A 22,628-nucleotide genomic window follows, 5' to 3' on the forward strand; every position below is an offset into this window, starting at 1 on the left:
CAATGTTCTTTGATATGCAAAAGAATATTTAGGCCAAATTGAGCATAGTCAGGCATAAAAAAAACCCCTGCCAATAATAGAACAAAACCTGCCAAAGCCGTCATTCCTCCTATATACTTTATCAGAGTGATTTTTCTTATACTAAAGAGTTCACCGCTGAACTACTGGTTCGACATGTAAACGTAATACATAAATGTAAAATTGATTTTAAGCCTGTTCAATGAGTCAATTGGAACTTACTTGAGGTTGATCCGACTTACTCAAGTTTTCTGTCAACGTAAAATTACTTCAAAGTTGCTTTTCTTATTGAACTTCCATGGTTAAATCAATAAAGGCTCATTGCATCGAATTAGGTTTAAATGGTTTTCATTGTCCAAGGCTGTTATCGTCAAAACTGTTTCGTGAACTATAATATACCTTTTGTTTATCCATTGCACCCAAAATCATGCCGCTGTCACCAACTACAATGCAATGCTTCTTGAGCATCTCGTTCCATTTCCAGCCAATCAGTAATTTGTGCAACTGATCTGTCAAAATTGTTGGTCAAAGCTGTGGCCACGACCTTAGCACGCGACTTTGCTGCAAATGAACCTGGCACGTACCCCTTCATTTCTGTAAAGTACACCGTTTATATATATATATTGTTTACAAAGTTGTTGATTAGTAATATTACCTTGATTATCACTTGTATTAGCTGGGCTTTCAAAACTATGGGAGTAACTTTCGCCACATTCGTCAATGCGACTACGATTTAATGCTGCTAGTGCATTAACAACTTCATCGCAATGCATCGACAATTCCTTTGTGACCTATAAAATAATATACATCATCTCTGTATAATAAAGCATAGAAGAAAAAAATTTATACTCACTTTTTCCAAAACATCCATGTTTTCTATATTTTGTAGATTTGATTGCGATTCTGCAATCAACCCGAGCTCTTCTTGTTTTTTCTACAAAGATAAAATAGAATAAAAATTTAATCGAAACATCAGCAATGCGGAAAACACCTTCTGGAGAACCGCTATGTTCTACAGTGCAATTTTGTATGGATATTTTCGGTCAGAGATATTTATAGAACGCAAACATTACAATAAACTAGTATCTTCTTTGCAATCAATACTGAAGCTTGTTTTGTGCAATGGCCCTTAAAATGTTATTTATAAAATGAATGCCAACTGCGTCGGGATTATAAGTTCCACACCTGCCATGGATAACGCGACTGTGATATGCGCTTGCGCCAGACAATGCGCAAGCAGATCAAGATGATAATAACATGTCATTGGAACTTTTCTATGCGCATGTCCAATGTTACTGCTCGAAAAATACTTTTCTTTGTCATGGTTATGCAAACACAAGAACAGCTTTCCCAAGAAGCTTACAATGGACGGATTATTTGTTAATTTTTGTTTAATTTCACTTTTTTTTTGGATATTGGCAAATCTGATTAAATCGATCCTAATTAATTACCTTAACGATAACTCGTCTAGCTCAAAACTTTGTAGGGGAATGTGGCGGGTTCATCATAATCGTCATGTTTGATTTTGTTTTGATAGATTTTGTTTTGTTTGAATTTTAATCTTTTTGGTTTTTACTTTAATCCCAGATTACTCCACCTACAATGAGATTTTGACCCTTCCTTAATCATATGGAAATATTTTCAGATTAATTAATCTAGAACTAACTGAATCAGACATTTATCTGAATGAAACTCAGGAGTGTTCAATTATAACATGTATTTCGTCTTATGGATGCATAATTTTGTAAAATAACCATAATACCATAAAAATGAGCGAGTAAATTTCAAAATTTGCACACATACATGTGAATAAGTGGTCTATTAGTGTCTCAAAACATGCTCACATTTGCTATCCGACTTCCACCGCAGAAATTTTTGAAAGCCCTTTTGCTTTTTACGTTTTTGCTTTATTTCTAAGAAGATTTTTGAAACACGCTTCTATATCAATTGTTTCTATAAAACAAATTAGAAAAATAAGTATATTTTCATATTATATTATTTGTTATAATTATAAGTTCAATATTAAAATGAATTTGTTTCAAATACGATACATTTTATTTTATAATTCATAAAATGTATTAATACGTAACACGTCTGTGTAACGCATACAAAGTGAAATTATATACACTTCCGAAGGAAGGGTCAAAAAGATTAAAATAACTGGATTGGTTTAACTGGAATGCATAAATTTAATTATTTAACATGTGAATAATCACCCTATTATTTCGAAAGGCGGCATAACTGATATGAAATTCAAAAAAAAGTATACGTAGTTCTGCCACCATTTTAAATGTTGACACTATGCTGCGCAATATTGAACAACCGGCATGAAATTACTTTGTCCATCACTTTGTCGTAGCGCCCAATGGGATTCAAACGAACTGGAGTGTTCGCCTGAAATCTTTATACAGTTTCGCACACTATCCACCGTTGCTTTTATCAGTCTTGTATGCTTCCCGGGAAAGCACACACATATATTCTAATAATGAACGAGTATTCAGAATGTAATAAATATTTGTTACACTTGACAGTCAGCGTGCAAAGCACAAATGCTCTCGAATTTCACAAATATTAAATATATTTTTCGACAACACTTTTCCGGTTTTTCTACGGAAATCCAAAATGAAGAATCACAACGGTCCCTTGCCGAAAGCAGTGGACTCTATGTTGTTGTATCAGGGTGTTTTTGGATTCGTGATCGTGTGTCATTATAGTATGGCTCTAATTTATTTGCAAAAAAGCGAACAATAATTGTCCTCCTTAGCCGTGCGGTAAGACGCGCGGCTTGCTTTGTAGCCATGCTGAGGGTGGCTGGGTTCGATTCCCGGTGCCAGTCTAGACAATTTTCGGTTTGGAAATTGTCTCGACTTCCCTGGGCATAATAAAAGTATCACCGTGTTAGCATCCAGGGGTGTCATACGAAAGGCTGAAACACATAAGGCTGAATGCTCATAAGGCTGAAACGTATCGAAAGGCTGAAATTGATGGGATGAAATGAATCCCAACCATACTATATGTTGTACCTAGTATGTTGAGTGGTTGGATAGTGAATAATTGTTTAAGAATAGAGAATAATGAATAAAGAAGAATAAAAAAAATAATAATAAAGAATAAATAATGAAGAATAAAGAATAAAGAATAAAGAATTAAGAATAAAGTATAAAGAATAAAGAATAAAAATTTCACAGAGACGAAGGAAGGAGGAAAGAAGAAGGAAGAAGACGGAAGAAGAGAGAAAGAAGACGGAAGAAGGGAGAAGGAAAAAAGATGAAAGATTGAAGAAAGAACATAGAAGAAGGAAGAAGGAAAAAGTAAGATAAAGATGAAAGAAGAAATAATGATGATGCAAGAAGAAACAAGGAAGAAGGAAGGATAAAGATGGGAGAATGATGAAGCAAGAAAGAAGGAGGGGCAAGAATGAAGAAAAAAGAAAGAAGAAGGAAGGAAATTGGAGGAAGAAGAAAACAGGAGTAGGAAGAAAGAATAAAAAAGGAAAAAGAAGAAGGAAGAAGAGAGAAGAATAAAGAAAAAAAAATTGAAAGCATCTAGCTGATGTGTTCACCTAATAGGCTAAACCCCTTTTCGATACCATAATTCGAACATGTCATATATATGTATGTGTAGTATACTTTCTATATGCTGTATTATAGCAATAGCGTACTGATGATTAATAAAACCAGATTCGATCTCTTACGTCTTCAACCATCTAAAAGTGCACACGTATTTTTTATTAGTTCTTCGCAAGTCTCTTATAATTTATCAGTGGCGACGAGGGAAATAATTATTTTCGGTGGAGCTACTTGGCCGACTGTAATTTCCATGAAATTAACAGTATTGAGTAGTGAAAATTTCATAGCGGAGAAAATTTTGACCGTGTGTGAATAATAGAACTGAAGCTTGTGTCCCATGAACATTTGACCACTGTTAAATATAGAATACAATGATTAATTGTTTCAAGGAGTGTTGGAATCAGTTCGTTTCATCATTACTGGTCGAACAGATTACAGATTTCAATATCCATATAAAAATTGGCAAAGATTCATCCCAGCACGTGTTTCGTGAATATAGTGTAATACGCCATCTTTGAAGGTCTATTGTGAGGCTGTAGTAACAATCATCTAACCAAAAGGCCAGCAATAAAACGTGTATAATTCCTAACTAATTACATTAGGTGCACTTTGAAAAACTGTGTTGGATAGTGAGGATCAATCCCATGAATCCGTAAAAGGCTTGTGTGGTAAATACCAAATAGTGAACATATCCCGCGAAATACTTGATTGTGAGTCAGCAACAGTGGAAGTGTGAAGGTCAGCACCAGCTATAAATCAGCATCAGCAATTGAGTACCAAATGAACCGAGGAATTTTGGTGTGACGGAAGCCAATTATAGAGAAGGTCAGCACCAGTCATTAGGGGAGATAAAGGTTGGACGAAAACCGTAGCCATTGGAAGTACCAGCTCACCATTGTAAATTAAAGGTCACGTAAGTCGGTCTATTCAATTTCTTATTATCTATTCTTTTAGTTCCTATTGTTCTTGTAATATTATACTATTATGTCTTCATTGATTGGAACCGTCGACCATTTTGTTAGAGGATCCAGCTTTGCTCAATATATGGAGCGTATGGATATACTCTATCAGTTGAATAATGTCGCAGATAACATGAAGAAAAGCCTTTTTATCACAATGAGTGGTCCAGTGATTTTTGAGGAAGTTAAATTGATTTATCCGGGGCAGGACGTGATGACTATAGATTACGCCGATATGATAGAAAAACTTAAGAACCGGTTTGATAAAATAGAACCCAATATGATGCACAGGCATAGGCTACACATGAGGAAGCAGGGAATTGACGAACCAGCAGAAAACTATGTGCTAGGTATTAAACTTATTGCAGCTCAATGTGGATTCGGTGCTCACAAAGATGAAGCCATAAAAGACGATATTTGGGTTAAGGGATCAGGAATTGAAGCAGAAGTTGCTCATGAAGGACGATATAGCTTTGGATGAGGTAGAACAAATAGTTATTAGAACTGAGTTAGCAAAATTACGTGTACAAACCCGGAACGGTCACGAAGAGAGTGGTAGAAGCATAGATTCAGTGAAATATCGTTTGGGCCAGAACCAAAGTAAATACGGTGAGTCTTTTGATTGGTACGGTAGACAGCAAATACGTAGGTATGAAAACGGGTATCGTAGTAGGAGTTTAGATAGCAATCGAAGTCGCTCGGAGTCGGAGAGAACAACATTCAGGTAGAGGTCATTATAATAATTACAACCGGTACGATAATCGTAATCATCGCCCGTCGTACCAACACCGTCGCAAACCTGAGAACGATGATATTCATGCAAATGTGATTTGCAATTTTTGCAAGAAAAGAGGTCATGTAAAAAGGAACTGCTTAAAATTGAGAAACCGACGCACTGTTAATTTTGTAGAGGAAAAGGATTTAGAAAAGGAAGAAAGCTATGATTTCAAACGACTAAGCATTCGCGATACGGACGATTCTGACAATGATTATGCTTGTATGCTGACCAAATCAGGGTTCACAAATGCTCCTTGCTTAATAGAGGTTTCGATAGATGGTAGAAAAATTAACATGGAAGTTGACTCTGGAGCAGCGGTTTCTGTCATTAGCTTAGCTACACATAAAGATTGTTTCGCAAATGTAAAAGTAATGAAATGCACTAGTAGCCTTATCGTAGTTAACGGTCAACGATTGAACATTTTGGAAAAATTCAAGTTAGAGTGAAAATTAACAATATTGAAAAGCAGGTATCGTTGATCATTTTGGATTGTTCAAGCAACTTTGTGCCGCTTTTGGGTAGAAATTGGTTGGAGGTATTTTTCCCTCACTGGAGAAATACATTTGCTAATGCCATGAGCCTCAATTCACTGCAATCTTCGGAAATCAATGCAAAAAACATGGGTCACGAAGCAGATCTAGTATTGAAAGATAATCAACCAATTTTCAAAAAAGCATACGAGGTGCCATTTAAGCTTAGGGACAAAGTGTTGGAGCATTTAAACTCTCTTGAAAACCAAAATGTGATCACCCCTATCCAGGTTAGCGAGTGGGTCTCACCGGTGGTCATTGTTTTGAAAAAGGACGACGATATTCGTATGGTTATCGACTGTAAGGAACACCTTAAACGCACATCGCTCACAGCTGAAAATAATGGAAAGGCGACCGACAGGTTCAAGGATGAGGATACCATTGCAGCGTATCAAGAGACAGAGAGAATCGAGTGACTCTGAGGACGAATTTCTAGGGTTTCCAGACATTCCTGTGGTGCCGGAGAAACCGGATGGCAAACGAAGACGATTCATGCAGTTGAAACGTAGTCCGATCGCCACGCGAAGTAAATCGCGATCAGAATTGAATATGAGATGATTGTGCTCCAAGTCGAACGAAAGCATGGTTTTGTTAAAGTTTAGAGCAAATGAGATTTGCGTTCTGAAGTTAGTGAAATTATTGAATTATGTTTTTAGTATTATATTATAAGAAAAAAATGTTAGCATTATATTGTAAATTTGAATACTATCGAAAAAGGCATGATGACTAAATTAGATAAATATAATAATCTGAATTTAAGGGGAAAGAACTGATGTGTTCACCTAATAGGCTAAACCCCTTTTCGATACCATAATTCGAACATGTCATATATATGTATGTGTAGTATACTTTCTATATGCTGTATTATAGCAATAGCGTACTGATGATTAATAAAACCAGATTCGATCTCTTACGTCTTCAACCATCTAAAAGTGCACACGTATTTTTTATTAGCTCTTCGCAAGTCTCTTATAATTTATCACTAGCAAGAATCAACAACTAAATACAAGAACCAAGAACAATTAAGTCTTGTTCCCTTCTAAGTTACCGCCATCAGGAGTGACAATGGGTCTGGGGGTGAGAATAGGTCATCGCTCTCACCGGCAGTCTGGAGGTCGTAGAGAAAAATCGTTCAAAAAGGTCTCTTATATTTTAGACTTCTTGCCCTCAGATACATTCTCACCCCCATTTGACCCATTGTCACCCCCGACGACAGCACATCAAAATTTTATGAGCTGTATAGACTACGAAATAAGAATTCCGTATAACAATTGAAAGACAACCAGAAGTCACAAGAAGATCATTTTAGTTTGTGCCCCTTTTAACGTCAAATGTGAATTCTTCCACTAATATTGGTTTCTCACGATTTTTCAGCCTTTTGTTATTTCAGCCTTATGTGAAATTTTTACTTTTCAGCCTTTCGTGTTCAGCCTTATGTGATTCAGCCTTTCGTGGAAGACCCGCCTCATGATATATGAATGCAAAAATGGTATCTTGGCTTACAAACCTCGCATTTAATAACTGTGGAAGTGCTTAATGAACACTAAGCTGCGAGGCGGCTTTGTCCCAGTGTGCGGATGTAATGCCAAGAAGAAGAAGAAGAAGAATTATAAAAGGAAGAACAATAAAACAAGAGTAGCATATTTATTTACATTATAAAACAGGAAAGAAACTAAAAGCGGTCTAAATTTAGTATAGTATAGTCAATGGAAAAAAATAATTCCATATATATTAAATTTCATGTAAATTAACACAAAACATAAAGACACAAAGACAGAATCCCATATGCTCACCTGTACTATCACAAGTCTTCTATTCAAGTTATCTTTAGAGCTATCATCCATCGGAGTAGTTAATAGCACTTGAGCACTTCGAATCACATTGGAGATACTGCTGCTACTGATATCGTGGACGGTATCGTTTTGAACAGTTTCCGATTGATCTGATATCCTGAAACCAAAAAATATTTATTATAAAACGAAAATTTAATTCAATGGCAAAAATACCCTTTGTACGGAGATGATTCATTCAGCATTGCAAGAATTTTCAAAGACTCGTGCTCACTCAGCATGTTTGCTGCTTCTCGGCTTCCACTTTTGTTTAAACAAACTAACGCCGCTATGGTTTCATCAAAATGGACCGATAAGTCTCTCATGCCCTGTAAAATGCATTTAATTTTGAACAGTTATCTTTTGCTAAAGACTAACGTAAATATGTAGGAAAAGGTCAAATAAAATACAAATGAAACCACTGGTTGCAACTTTTTTAAACCCTGTGAGACATTTTGGTGTAAGAAATATGTCATTTTTTTTTGTGAATCTCGATTTTTTTTGAAAAATTGGAGTTATAGTTATGTACCGTACAAAGTTATTCATTGTTTATCAGTTTTCAATGTTTAAAACTAAATTCAACTATATTTTGTTCTTTTTAATATATTGAGCCGTATTGTCTTAGACATTTTTTTTTCAGTGCAATCTTCTTGACAACTTTCCAGAACACTCCATTAGTGGTAGTAAATGGGAGACTTAATTAAGGTGATTATACAATCAATAATTTTAAGTTCACCACACGATTTCAGTTGACAGCCACTTCTCGCGCGCGACAGACGTCTTTCCGCACAATTCATATATCTGGTCTATTGCATTGATTTATTCGTGTCGTTCTTGTTCCGAAAAAATTGCATTCGGCACGAGATGTCACACAGAAGGAACACTCTCGTCGTGGATTTCAGTGTCCTGCCAAAGCGACCGCCGTTGGACCAGGTCAAGGAGTTTCTCGAGGAAGATATAAAGATTGACATGGCGGATGTTAAAACTATCCAGTTACACAACCTCAAAAACTGCGTGTATGTTGAGATGCACGACTCCCGCGTAGCCCCACGACTACAAAAACAACATCATCTCAAACACTCGTTTGAACATCTCGGTGTACACTACTATATAGTACCCATTGAAGCGTTATGACATGTACCAGTTTATATACCAATATACCAGTTTACGTTGATGGTCCCGCTACCACCATCAGGAGACACGATCTCCCGCCGCGAATGGCCAATAAAATCATATCTGATCATATTGAGCAATATGGCAAAGTCATCTCTATCCACAACGAAGTATGGAAAAATTTCTTCCCAGGAGTGTCGAATGGTGTGAGAGTAGTACGTATTAGGCTGGAGAAAGCAATAACACCACACATCGTAGTGGACAATCATACGACACTTGTGGCCTACCGCAAAGAAGCTAATGCTCCAACCACCGTGACTTCTCATACGCCAACAAAATTGAACGATCTCGACACAGACCAACAGCGCTAAAAACATTACTCCAGTGGCGGTCCCAACTGGAGCCAGCGAGGCCTATAATAACGACAACGATGACGGTAACAATGGCCAACAAAGTGTAGATAAGGTCACTCCTGACCGAATCCAAGTTTAAAAGTGCTCGCGTTTTCGGGGGCACACCACTCGATTCAGAGTGGCTGTCATTTTTATTGATTTAGCTTTGCTGCGTCGCAGCATGCGTGAAATAATAAAAATGACAGTTGTGCGTTGCTTCCGTATCGAGTGGTGTGCCCCCGAAAACGCGAGCACTTTTAAACTTGGATTCCGTCAGGAATGACCATAACTTAAGAGAAATTTAAAACGAAATATTATTATAGATGTAAATTTTGGACATGAATGCACTTTAGAGTGCAATATGTCAAAAATAAACAAACAAACAAACAAAACACCACACGATTTGATACTCCTATTATCAAAAGTTCAATTCTAGCGTAATAATGTTCGTACAATGCAGAAATTAAATTTGCTTATCGATTGTTTAGCTTAAAGTAAGCAAACGATCTGCAGATGTTTCATCCCCATGGGCGTTGTTGTTCTCTCAATTCGTTCTCTTGAAAAATCACTACAAAAAACATGTGATTTCCAAGATGGCCGATTTGTGGCTTTGTTGTATAACCACCTTAAAGCTTGTTTGTGAGGGTTGGTTCTAGGATTCTCTACGAGCAACGTACTTTAGGTAGATTACGATACGCTTGAATTCAATTACAGTAACCGTTCGCTAACTGGGCTAAGAGCACAGCCCAGTTAGCGAATGCTGCTCGCTAACTGGGCTGACCTGTCAAACGCTTATGGACACCGAGGGTGATGTCGATGCAATGTTTTGAATTGCTTTTTAAAAACAATAAAAATATGCAACACGAGTAATTTGCCAATTGGGCGAATCTAACAAAATGCAAACAACTCAACCACAATTATTTACATTACATACTAAAAGACCTCACTCCTTGTTTGTTGTGTTGCTTTTAAATTATTCATTTGTACAAGATATTCTTGATTTTATTCAAACAACTAGCTAAAGCCTAGTACGCTGCTCTTACGGAATGGGTTTACGGAAAATTTGATCAAATTACCAAGGTAAATTTGACAGCTGATTCAGTATGGGAGAAATGTTACTTTTCCGTACGGAATAATGGTACGGAATATATTTCGGTAAGGAAAAGTGATAGCTCCCAGAAAAGATTTAGCTTACCCAGCATTTTTACGAAATTTTCTCTACTTGTCAGCTCCGTACTACTCACGGAATTTCAGTAGCGGAATCATTCCGTGACCATTTCGTATCCTATCTATTAGCACAGTACTTTTCAGTAGCCTACTAGCTTTAAGTCATGCATTATTGTTTGGCAGCAATTTTAAAAATGTAAGCAGCAATTGGGCAATTGATCCTATTATTAAAACATTTTTTTTTATTCTAGATTAGTTTTAAATAGTTCCCGCGTACCGAAATTCATTAAATTTTGAATTGAAAATGTCATTTATAACCACAGAGAAATAACCATCAAACTGCTGAACTTTAAATGGTTCACAATGGTGGAATGGTTCACATTCTGAATTTTAGTTGTGGCCATGTTCATAAATTTCAACTACCGAGATTATTGATTCAACTGATCCGGGTTTATTATGAGGGTACTTCTTACAGATTAACAGATTTTAACGGTAGATATTGAAATGGGTGCGATTGATTTCGATTTCGATTGATTACTCGCTTTCGGGCAAGAAGTTAATTTTTAAAAGGTCTTCCACATTCCTGAACATTATTTTGCGACCCTAATTATTGTTTTAATTTCTGAATAGAAATAATAATTGGTTTACGCCCGATTATCATGTTACTCGAGGATCAATTATATTCACTCGTCTCCCTTTTGCATGCCCTTGCTAGCTTTGACAATGAGATGTCAAACTACTTTTGACGTCTATTTTTGACGGTTGTCTGCTTTTTAACTGGGCTGTAGCCCAGTTAGCGAACGCCCAGTTAAAAAGCAGCCCAGTTAAAGAGCGCCCAGTTAGCGAATGGTTACTGTACAAGTAACAATTAAAAATAATTATGGCCCTCTGTCATCGTCATTTCCAATTTTTGCCAATGTCCATTGACCCGCATTTTACTACCTAGATTATGATTATTATTATGAATGAAAAACTATTTTAGACTCACCTTTTCGAGATTGGTCATCGTATTCGATACCTTTTCTGAAGGCGTCGTCTGCGATGCAACGCCAATAGCCAACTTGACTTCCTCTTGACGCTCCTTGATGTCCAGTATGCGTTTGGTTAGCTCTATTTCATTATCCTTGCTTAGAGGTTTTGCCAGCAAATCCCCAATTCGCTTTAGCACTTTGGACGATATTTCTTCGAGATCTATATCTTTCGGATGCGAGTATTCATGGTTCGAACAATCGCTTTCATTTAAATTTACTGGATGTTGTATTGTTTTATTAGAATAGTTTCTATAAAAAATATGATAGATAGCGTTTTAAAATATGATTAAGTGCAGTTAGAGTTTACCTTGAATTTTGAACTTCCTTGAATTTATCCCGCAGTTGCGCCTGTGTATCCATCAAACGTTGAGTCAGTACATTGGACTTGCCATGTGTTTCCAAAATCAGTGTATCTCCTTGGGAGATAAGCGTGGCAGCATCTGGAGCAATGGTCAATTTTAGATTCTCCACCACACTGGGCCCATCTTCGCAGTTGTCGATTTTCTCACGCGTTTGCTCTAACTTTTTAATCATATATTTAGCCGTTTTGTCGAATTCATTCACTCGTTGCTCGAGAGAGGTGAGCTTTTTGTACGAATCGTATCGATATGTCCCGATCGGGCTCAATGGTGACTGGTCACCTGGAGAGACGACCTTGAAACTCTTTTCTCCCAACTTACTTGCATTTGGCGTCTCGATGCGACTCTGAAATTGTTTTCAAATGTTATATAGACATGTCAATAGATAAAATGGTTCAATAATAATAACACAGGCGCTAATTCATACAATAAAAAACAGACGCTTATTGGACGTAGAGACTAATATAGGCTTGAAAATAAAGTTTGGTAGTAGTTGGCTAAGTTTCACTTACAAAAAATTGAAAAACTTTAACTTGTCAAATGTAAATGCACAATAAAAATGCACATGAAATAATAATATAAAAAAATACTGTCGACATAAGAACATTAAAAATTAAATATGACGATGGTGCTTGATCTTCAGTTACAATCCAGTACTAATATTACCAAGTAGTTCGAAGTGCGAGATTCGTCTCGATTACTCATCTTGGCGAATGTTATGACTGTTATACATTGTATACAATCACAGAATTGTCAACGTGTAGAGAATAAATAGTAACTTGAAAAACGAAAATATACAATCTAATGATTTTTTTTTACAAACAATGAGATGAAATTCAAATCAAAATAATTCTAAACCATACCGTATCACTGTCCGAATCGGTTGCCATTTCGATAGAATACCGTGGAATGTCCTCATCCTCTGAGAATACAAGTGGTTCATCATAAATTTCTTTATCAGAACTGTAAAACTGTCCCGTTCATCGCAGAAAAGTTGTAAACCGATGGATCCAAAGTGTGCCACCCTTTGCTAGTGAATAAATCTTTGAGATTGATTCGATCATCGTTTCGGACTTCACTAGAGTGATTTGAGCCAAAAATTGTGTTTCCGGGTAATTGTTGCCTATCTATTGAAGGCTGTCGTCGTTCGCCTAATGATTGCTGTTTAGGCGTACTAGTATCCATCATTATTGATGGTTTGGCATCTATCTGCTTTCGTTCTGTTTTAGGCGATGGACAACTAGTGTCCGTATCAGATGACGCATCTACGATGTGTACCGTTTCAACAAATTCAGGTTCAAATGAGTTGCAGGTTTCTAAGATGTTTATGGTATCAACTATTTGACCATGCTGAGGTGTATCCCATAGAGCCGTGTCGATATTCTTAACTGACATTTTAGTGCTAACGTTTTTCTCTTTGATTTCGACAACCGAACATTCATTATATTGATAGTTGATGGGTTTCGGATTTGAAGTACCCTGTGGTAATGGTTTATCACTAGATATACGTGAAAATAAGACACTCGTTTCAGCCAGCCTAAAAGTGGCGGGCAGAAGATCAGGCAGAACATTACTTTGCTGTTCTATATTCTGCATTGATGTTTCCTTCATATCACTCTCTTGATGAGATGAATTGGGCGTTCTACCACGCCGCTGACGAACTGTGTCACTAAGAACGACAAACTCTGCATGATATTCTCTCTTCTGATTCGATTCCATTTCTTTCAAAGCATCCTGCAAAATCGTACATAAAACTTTGGAATAACCAGCTAGTTTTCAAATAAAGACTGCGCTTTCCAAGAATGTATTTACAGAGGAAATAGTACACTCCCCCATGTTTACTCACTTACGCAAGACTTGACACTCTGAATCGATTTACACTTTCGAGTGTGATTCATAAAATCGCTCATCGCATTTTTTTAGACTTATGCAGTTGACGAAACAAATGATCATTTTAGATGTTCACTGCAAATTCAAAGCGAGAGATGAATCAACAAGAAATCTAATCTAATTTAAGCGTTAACAAAGATAGGGAGAAAGGAACAAAATCGCCAAACAGGACTAAATGGGCAATGATACTGAATAACATATACCTATTAGTGTTACTAAATTTACAATATGGCAGAATATAAACAATGTTATTACATGGCTATATTGTCCCTCTCTTCTCTACACAATAGTATCATAAATTCAAATACTAGCTAACCTAAAAGCGATACGGAATTGCCGTCGATCGTTTGTAACGTAGGAAGAGTGTACTTTATGGTTCATGCAGAACGATTACCCACCAGGTTGAATGATTGTATCTGATATTAAGCCGATTATCATTCTACATAGCACATGTTCATGTGAGTTGCAAAATGAAGCGTATATTATAGCGTTCCCTACAAATACATAGAACTATGAAGCATTTACAAAATCTAACCCAAAAATTGCAATCTAAATGTCAACATATTTAATAGATTAACTCGTCATCATAAGATGTGTTTGTACTAACCCATTTAAATCCACCACTTGATTGTCTTCGGTGTTTCGTACTTGAAGAAAATGATCGCAGCTTATACAATATATACTAGGGGTAGGTACTATCTAAGTACATTAACTTATTATACTGCATGCTTACTTCTACTCGCTTGTTACACTTAATCCTTAGGTAAACACTTAAAGAGCCAGGAGTTAGCATTTCCTTGGTTTTTATTCAAAAATCGCGTCTTTACCTGTTGGTAGATTTCCATTCTCTCGGCAACATCAAGTTTCAACACCCAGGAGTTCGCCCAGAAGCTGTCGGAATCAGGATACATCGAAGGAGGTGAAATAATGGTATCATTCGACGTATCGGCATTGTTCCAGTAAAAAATGTTCTGAATCTTCTGGAGGATTGGCTGCTAATGCAAGAAACGGAAACAGCAAGAAGCAATCATCAACAAGAAGAAAAGGAACCTACGGAAATAAACCGCCAAAGACTATCAATCCCCTATGATCAACACATGAGTACATTCGGCATCGATTTAGTTTTCTCCAGGTTTTCAGAGGATCAATAGAAGACCATGTGAGCCACCCACCGCGAGTTTACATTGGTGGTGACGAAATCGAGATGGTAGAAGAATTTATGTACTTGGGCTGGTGACTGCCGAAAATGATACCAGCAGAGAAATTCGGAGACGCATAGTAGCTGGAAATACTTACGTACTTTGGATTCCGCAAGATGTTCCGATCGAATAGAGTTCGCCGCCGTACCAAACTGACTATCTACAAAACGGTCATTAGACCGGTAGTCTTGTACGGACACGAAACCTGGACGATGCTCGTGGAGGACCGACGCGCACCTCAAATTTTCGAAAGGAAAGTGTTGCGTACCATCTATGGTGAGATGGCGGACGGTACGTGGACGAGGCAAATAAACCACGATTTGCATGAGCTGCTGGAAGAACCATCCATCGTTCACACCGTAGCCACAATGTCGAACAGAAGACTCTTATGTACTGCATTAATTGTTCACAGTGTGATAAGGTATATAAACTATTTGCTTGAGAATCTGCATATGTGACATATTTGGCCAAAATGAGATTTTTATATATTCTGAACAAGGGCCTCATACGTCTGTCACTGGCGAACAAAGCTCGTGTACACTGCATCGAAGCTTAGAACCAGTGTTAGGGCGCAATCGTTAATGCGAACATTTTTATATTCGGTTAGTTACTGCAAATAAATTCTTTTTCGAGTCCTCATATATAAAATCAAGTAGGTATCTCCAGCATACCACATAGTTATATTGCTGCATGATTGAGTGTTAATCAGTGTTGCCACTTAAAATCTTTTTCACCTTTATTTGTGAGCAAAAAATCTTGAAAAAAATCTTTATGTACTTAAGGCTGAAGCGCATAACATCGTTCGTCATTTCGCCCGTCAAATTTGACATTTTCCCGTGGATAAACTGTCAAATTCGACGAGTTGATTGGCGAACTTGTCTTTGTGCTCCAGGCTTAAAGTTGAATAGATGCTTAATAGCTGAAATATTCACTTTTTTAAAAATATACAAATGTTTTTAAATCTGTTGGGTTTTTTAGAAGCAGGTAGATATTTGTAATGAGAGTATATTTTGAAACGAGTTTCGAGGTATTTTTGTACCATCCCATTTATTGCAAATAAAGGTGATCAAAAGTTATAAACCTTTCAGGTTTGTAGTGTGAATATTTTGACTTTTTGCATTTTGAATTGAATGGCAACGTTAAAGCCATCTTGGCAACTCCTTTCTTTTTAACATAACATTTTTTAACGCAAAATAGCATTAATCGTGCTGGTATACCGTATATATATTCAGTCGGTTACTAACCAAAGTTTTGATAAAGTTATTCGGCCAAAACAGCCTTTTGACAGCTGCTGCCGAATGAGGGATGAGATAGAAATGTTGATGAACTTTCTTTATAATGGAAATACCAGCTTTCCTTCTCGCCGTTTACCGCCCAGCGATGTCTCGCAACTTTTCGTCGTATCGGCTTGCTCTTCGATCTGATTAGTTTTGCAAAGATTTGCAAATTTTTTTTTTTCTTCAGGATCGAACTGAGACTGGTAATGTTCTCCAAATTCTTTGGATCGATGAGTCAAGCTGTCTTAAGAACGGGATCATTCAAGAGTTTGATTGTTTGCTTCACCAGCTCCACATAGAAATTACATGCGAGAGAATAGAAAGTTACCTTCAGCGGTTAATCAAGAGGTCCTGCCAGATTATCTGCCGCTAGCCCTACGTAGGTCATCATTTTCTCGTGAAGATGTTGTTCAAAGTTTTGTAAGCCATTTGTCTATGATATTTTTAAGAAATTCATCTTTCTAGATGTTGGAAAGGATAATCAGATAAAGCGATTTAATTTCACTGTACATGTTCGTATACTCAAGGCTTTTCGATTGAAAAATACGATTGACTTTATTAACAAGCAGTAGGTCATCCCGAGTAGAAGAAAATAGCTGAATAATATCAAATGTTGATAAGATCGTAAAATGAGATATGAACATGATTGATATAAGAGACTAGCCCAAGAATACGCGCAGCAGCTGGAAGTGGCACTTCCAACGGAAGAGCAGGTAGGCGCAGCGTCTCTTGAAGATGGCTGGAGAGATATTCGATCCGCCATTGGAAGCACCGCAACCGCTGCACTAGGCACGGTGTCCCGGATCAGAGAAATAGAAACGACTGGTATGACGGCGAATGTGAGCAGTTAGTGGAAGAGAAGAATGCAGCATGGGCGAGATTGCTGCAACACCGCACGAGGGCGAATGAGGCACGATATAAACAGGCGCGGAACAGACAAAACTCGATTTTCCGGAGGAAAAAGCGCCAGCAGGAAGATCGAGACCGTGAAGAAACGGAGCAACTGTACCGCGCTAATAACACACGAAAGTTCTATGAGAAGTTAAACCGTTCACGTAAGGGCCACAGCCTGATATGTGTAAGGACATAAACGGGAACCTTCTTACGAACGAGCGTGAGGTGATCCAAAGGTGGCGGCAGCACTACGAAGAGCACCTGAATGGCGATGTGGCAGACGAAGATGGCGGTATGGTGATGGACCTGGGAGAACGCGCGCAGGACATAATTCTACCGGCTCCGGATCTCCAGGAAATCCAGGAGGAGATTGGCCGGCTGAAGAACAACAAAGCCCCTGGGGTTGAGCTATTAAAACACGGTCGTGAGGCACTGGCTAGAACGCTGCACTGGGTCATTACCAACATTTGGGTGGAGGAAGTTTTGCCGCAGGAGTGGATGGAAGGTGTCGTGTGTCCCATCTACAAAAAAACGATAAGCTGGATTGTAGCAACTACCGCGCAATCACATTGCTGAACGCCGCCTACAAGGTACTCTCCCAAATTTTATGCCGTCGACTAGCACCAACTGCGAGGGAGTTCGTGGGGCAGTACCAGGCGGGTTTTATGGGCGAACGCTCCACCACGGACCAGGTGTTCGCCATTCGCCAAGTACTGCAGAAATGCCGCGAATACAACGTGCCCACACATCATCTATTCATCGACTTCAAAGCCGCATATGATACAATCGATCGGGACCAGCTATGGCAACTAATGCACGAATACGGTTTTCCGGATAAACTGACACGATTGATCAAAGCGACGATGGATCGGGTAATGTGCGTAGTTCGAGTTTCAGGGGCATTCTCGAGTCCCTTCGAAACCCGCAGAGGGTTACGGCAAGGTGATGGTCTTTCGTGTTTGCTATTCAACATCGCTTTGGAAGGGGTAATACGAAGAGCAGGGATTAACACGAGTGGTACAATTTTCAATAAGTCCGTCCAGCTATTTGGTTTCGCCGACGACATAGATATTATGGCACGTAACTTTGAGAAGATGGAGGAAGCCTACATCAGACTGAAGAGGGAAGCTAAGCGGATCGGACTAGTCATCAACACGTCGAAGACGAAGTACATGATAGGCAGAGGTTCAAGAGAAGACAATGTGAGCCACCCACCGCGAGTTTGCATCGGTGGGGACGAAATCGAGGTGGTAGAAGAATTTGTGTACTTGGGCTCACTGGTGACTGCCGAAAATGACACCAGCAGAGAAATTCGGAGACGCATAGTGGCTGGAAATCGTACGTACTTTGGACTCCGCAAGACGCTCCGATCGAATAGAGTTCGCCGCCGTACCAAACTGACAATCTACAAAACGCTAATTAGACCGGTAGTCCTCTACGGACACGAGACCTGGACGATGCTCGTGGAGGACCAACGCGCACTTGGAGTTTTCGAAAGGAAAGTGCTGCGTACCATCTATGGTGGGGTGCAGATGGCGGACGGTACGTGGAGGAGGCGAATGAACCACGAATTGCATCAGCTGTTGGGAGAACCATCCATCGTTCACACCGCGAAAATCGGACGACTGCGATGGGCCGGGCACGTAGCCAGAATGTCGGACAGTAACCCGGTGAAAATGGTTCTCGACAACGATCCGACGGGCACAAGAAGGCGAGGTGCGCAGCGGGCAAGGTGGATCGATCAGGTGGAAGATGACTTGCGGACCCTCCGTAGACTGTGTGGTTGGCGACGTGTAGCCATGGACCGAGCCGAATGGAGAAGACTCTTATATACCGCACAGGCCACTTCGGCCTTAGTCTGAATAAATAATAATAATGCTGTCCAATGAGCAGCTCGAAGTAGCTCGAAGTTGTTCCCGTCCTGCTCGTTCTTTTTTGTCAACAAACGGGCATGAGCGTGACAGGAACAACTTCGAGCTACTTCGAGCTGCTCATTGGACAGCACTAATAATGATATAAGAGATAAAAGATCAATTTATGCTATTTATAATAAGAGATCAGTATCATGTGCCATTAGTTTGTTCTTATCCATAGCATATCTTGATATTTAAATTATATTTCGGTGCAAATTTTTGATATTGTTGCCTGTTCTTTTATCTCTTATGTCAATCAAGTCTATATCATGTTTTTTTATTCTGTTCATGACTTCTACTAGGGATGGGATCGTAGAGGTGACGACGGTGGCGCTGGGCAGTTCAATAATTGTCACAGTTCGAATAGAACGTAAAGTACATGATAAGCTTTGAAAAAACGATCAACATTCCGTTTGACTACTGAGTCAAGCGATAGCCATCTGGTAGCTGACGGATTTTACTGAGTGAAAACTGCCTTATCGGTCATGATATCGGATTAAAGTATCGGCCAAAAATGAGAAAAAAAACAGAACACTAAATTTCAAAATGCACAAAAATCTTGAAAAATCTTATTTTTTCAAAAAAATCTTTAATCTTTATATAAAGATATCTTTATCAAAAAATATTAAAAAATCTTTATAAATAAGATAAATCTTTATATGTGGCAACACTGGTGTTAATTTTGATAAAATATCGAAAACAAAAGTGTGCATAAAAATTGCCTCGCCATAACAAAAAGGTTTTAGAGAATTAACACTGGTTGTTTAAATTTTAGAACCAAATCAAGATGTCGGACATGTCGGGGTAGGGATTCAGTGCTCCACCTTCTCCCCCTGATTCAGAATCCTCGTCCAACAATACGTATTCTGGCAAAAAATGCAAAGCAAAAAAAATTGTTCGGGAATGTATGATTTTTTTTTTTCGTTTGTTTGGGAAACTACAGATGTACACGCACTTTGAAGAGCAATTATGAAGTAGGACTGATTGCAATTTTCAGACTGGAATTGCCCCAGGGTGTTGAGTTTTGCCAATAACTATTGATCTGTATCGAAGCAATCGAAAGATTCGGTGCCAAATTGTTCTAAAAACAGTTTTTTGTTGTTTCCTCGCAATTGTGTAAAATGGATATATGCAGTTTTTCAAACAAATTATTCATATGTAGCTCAAACAAAAGATCTTTAGATATAAGTTTCAAAGAACATACTGCAGAAGTAAATAAGACTAAGAGGGAAACTGATAAGGGATTAAATTATGCATATAGATCTAAGGCAGCTGAACAGTGAACATGTATGTCAGGAAAATCATTCAATTACGATATCAAACATTAAAATTTCAAGAAATGTTTCTTCCCCGTTTTTGATGTTGCCGAGAGCTTGAAAATCTACCGACAGCTGCAAACGCGGTTGTTGAATAAGAATCAAGGAAATGGTAGCTCCTTACTCTTCAAATTTATACCTGAGCATTAGGCCACAAAATTAAACGTAACAAGCGAGTAGAAATAAGCACTGTAGTAGAATAAGTTCATGTACCTAGATAGATATAGGTTAATACATCTGACAAAGGTACGAACGGTTTGTACGACCACTTGATTGGTCGAATTAAATGGGATAGTACGAACTCGTCTTATGACAAGTGAAGACATTCTACTAAAAGCTCAAACATAATTCTCCTACCATATTAGATTAGTTTTTTTTTATTCAGAGGGGCTCATAATTTTGACAAAAAAAAAATTTAATTTTCGAAAAGAATCAGATTTGTTTTTTATAATGCCAATTAGTATAATGGTTTTAAAGCTGTTTGGTGGATGAATCGAATTTGAGTTTTCAGAACAATTTAAGCACGGTGCTTCCATCATATGGATGTTACACTTGCTATTTAAATTTTAAGTGATTCCTTCCCTGTTCATTTAATTCCTGTGTAATTTTACTATTAGATAACTAAAACAAGCGAATGAAAAAAAGCGAATAAAATGAAGAGAGAAAAGTGCATGCTGGTTAGCTAAAACCAAGGATTACTCAACAGAAGACAGAAGGCAGAAGACAACATATATAAGCTAGAATGAAAAAGGCAAAAGCATATATGTAAGTTCCGAATAACATGTAGTAGAAGTTCTAACCTAGGTCTAAACCAAGAATGTTATTGATCATTTAGTAATCTGCGTTCGATCATTTAGTAGTTTGTCAATAACTTTATCCAGAGGCTAAATTTTAATAGGTGTTGTATGGTGAACTTCTAGTGCGACGGTTTTTCTACAACTTTGCCTAACAGGTCGATGTTTGAATTCCATCATTAACAAAGTTAAGGCGCTAGTTGCAGTGACTCATACTAAATGATAACAGAATTTCAATCTTTTAGTATAAGTTACTGCTACTAGCGCTATAGCTCCGTTATCAGTGAAATTTAAAGAACGAGCTGTTAGACAGAGTTGTAGGAAAACATTCGCACTAGATGTTCACCATACAACACATTTTAAAATTAGGCCTCTGGAATGTATTATTGGCAAACTACTAAACGATAAAACGCAGATTACTAAATGATCGATAACATCCTTGGTCTAAACTGTACTGCCGTCAAACGCATATTTGTCCCATGCATATAGGGAATCCCTATATACATGGTACAGTTATGCGTATATCGGCAGTGTAGAGACTGATTAAAATCGATGTATTAAATCGCCAAATCTCCTGACTGTTATTCTTCTTCGCTAGCATTACATCTTCCGTCTCGCAGTTTAGTTTTCATTAAAAGCATTTTCACAGTTATTAATTGCGAGGTTTCTAGCTAAGTTACCATTTTTGCATTTGTATATAATGAAGCTAACACGATGAAATGTTTATATATATTAGGGTGGTTCAAAAAATCTATTTTGCTCCACAGCGCTCATCTGATGCTTTATCATGTTGTGAGTGTCCTCTGAAAATTTGAGCTCATTTGGATTAAAACTGATTTAGCACAAGCCGTTTCAACTTTGCATGCAAGTGAGGAAATTTATTTTTTCATTATACTGATAATAACGCTTCCTCATTAAGCGCAGGTTAAAAGAAAACCTACATAGCTGAAAGGAATACTCAAGAGCTTTCACTCAGCGAAAACCGCATCTTAATTAATCGTTCCAATCAAATTAGTAATCGAATTTAATTTATACCATGGTTTTCTGGAGCTAATTGCGTAACTCATCAACAGGCAACATTGCTGCTCGTGTCGCGAAAGATAGCACACACAAATTCAGGCTACTATGTTGCACTGCACATTTCAGTGATCCCCTCAAAGAAGTTTAACGATCATTACTAAAGATTCGCATCCTGTCTTAAAATCGATTACCAATTATTGGGGCAATTAATCAACATGCGGTTTTCGTTGGGTGAAAACTGTTGAGTATTCCTTCTAGCTATGTAGGTTTTCTTTAACCTGCGTTTAATGAGGAAGCGTCATTAATTGTATAATGAAAAAAATAAATTTCGCCATACTAATTTGTATGCAAACTTGAAACGACTTGTGCTAAATCAGTTTTAATCCAAATGAGCTAAAATTTTCAGAGGACACTCAGAAGATGATAAAGCATCAGATGAGCGCTGTGAAGCAAAATCGATTTTTTGAACCACCCTAATATATATGTTTATATATACATTTCCTAGACCGGATTGGAAATCAAACCCAGCCACCCTAAGGATGGTCGCAGTGAAAAATGTACCCAACAGAAAAAAAACATG

At 37.9% G+C, this 22,628-nt stretch overlaps 1 protein-coding gene across 2 annotated transcripts in view; it reads right to left on the bottom strand.

Moving 5' to 3' along the window:
* Positions 1–439: 439 nt before the first annotated feature.
* The window catches only part of LOC134226811 (dystrophin, isoforms A/C/F/G/H-like), an 84,798-nt gene continuing 62,609 nt past the window's right edge, over positions 440–22,628 (bottom strand). For both annotated transcript variants that reach the window (XM_062707815.1, XM_062707814.1), the window contains 7 exons: positions 11,694–12,091; positions 11,344–11,635; positions 7,861–8,012; positions 7,648–7,804; positions 872–952; positions 674–809; positions 440–612 (listed from right to left, as the gene is read on the bottom strand). In XM_062707815.1, coding sequence (XP_062563799.1) covers positions 455–612; positions 674–809; positions 872–952; positions 7,648–7,804; positions 7,861–8,012; positions 11,344–11,635; positions 11,694–12,091 — 1,374 coding nt within the window. In that variant the 3' untranslated portion in view covers positions 440–454. The remainder of the gene's footprint in view (positions 613–673; positions 810–871; positions 953–7,647; positions 7,805–7,860; positions 8,013–11,343; positions 11,636–11,693; positions 12,092–22,628) is intronic.

The sequence above is a fragment of the Armigeres subalbatus genome, chromosome 3 (genome assembly GCF_024139115.2).
Source record: "Armigeres subalbatus isolate Guangzhou_Male chromosome 3, GZ_Asu_2, whole genome shotgun sequence".
NCBI lineage: Eukaryota > Metazoa > Arthropoda > Insecta > Diptera > Culicidae > Armigeres > Armigeres subalbatus.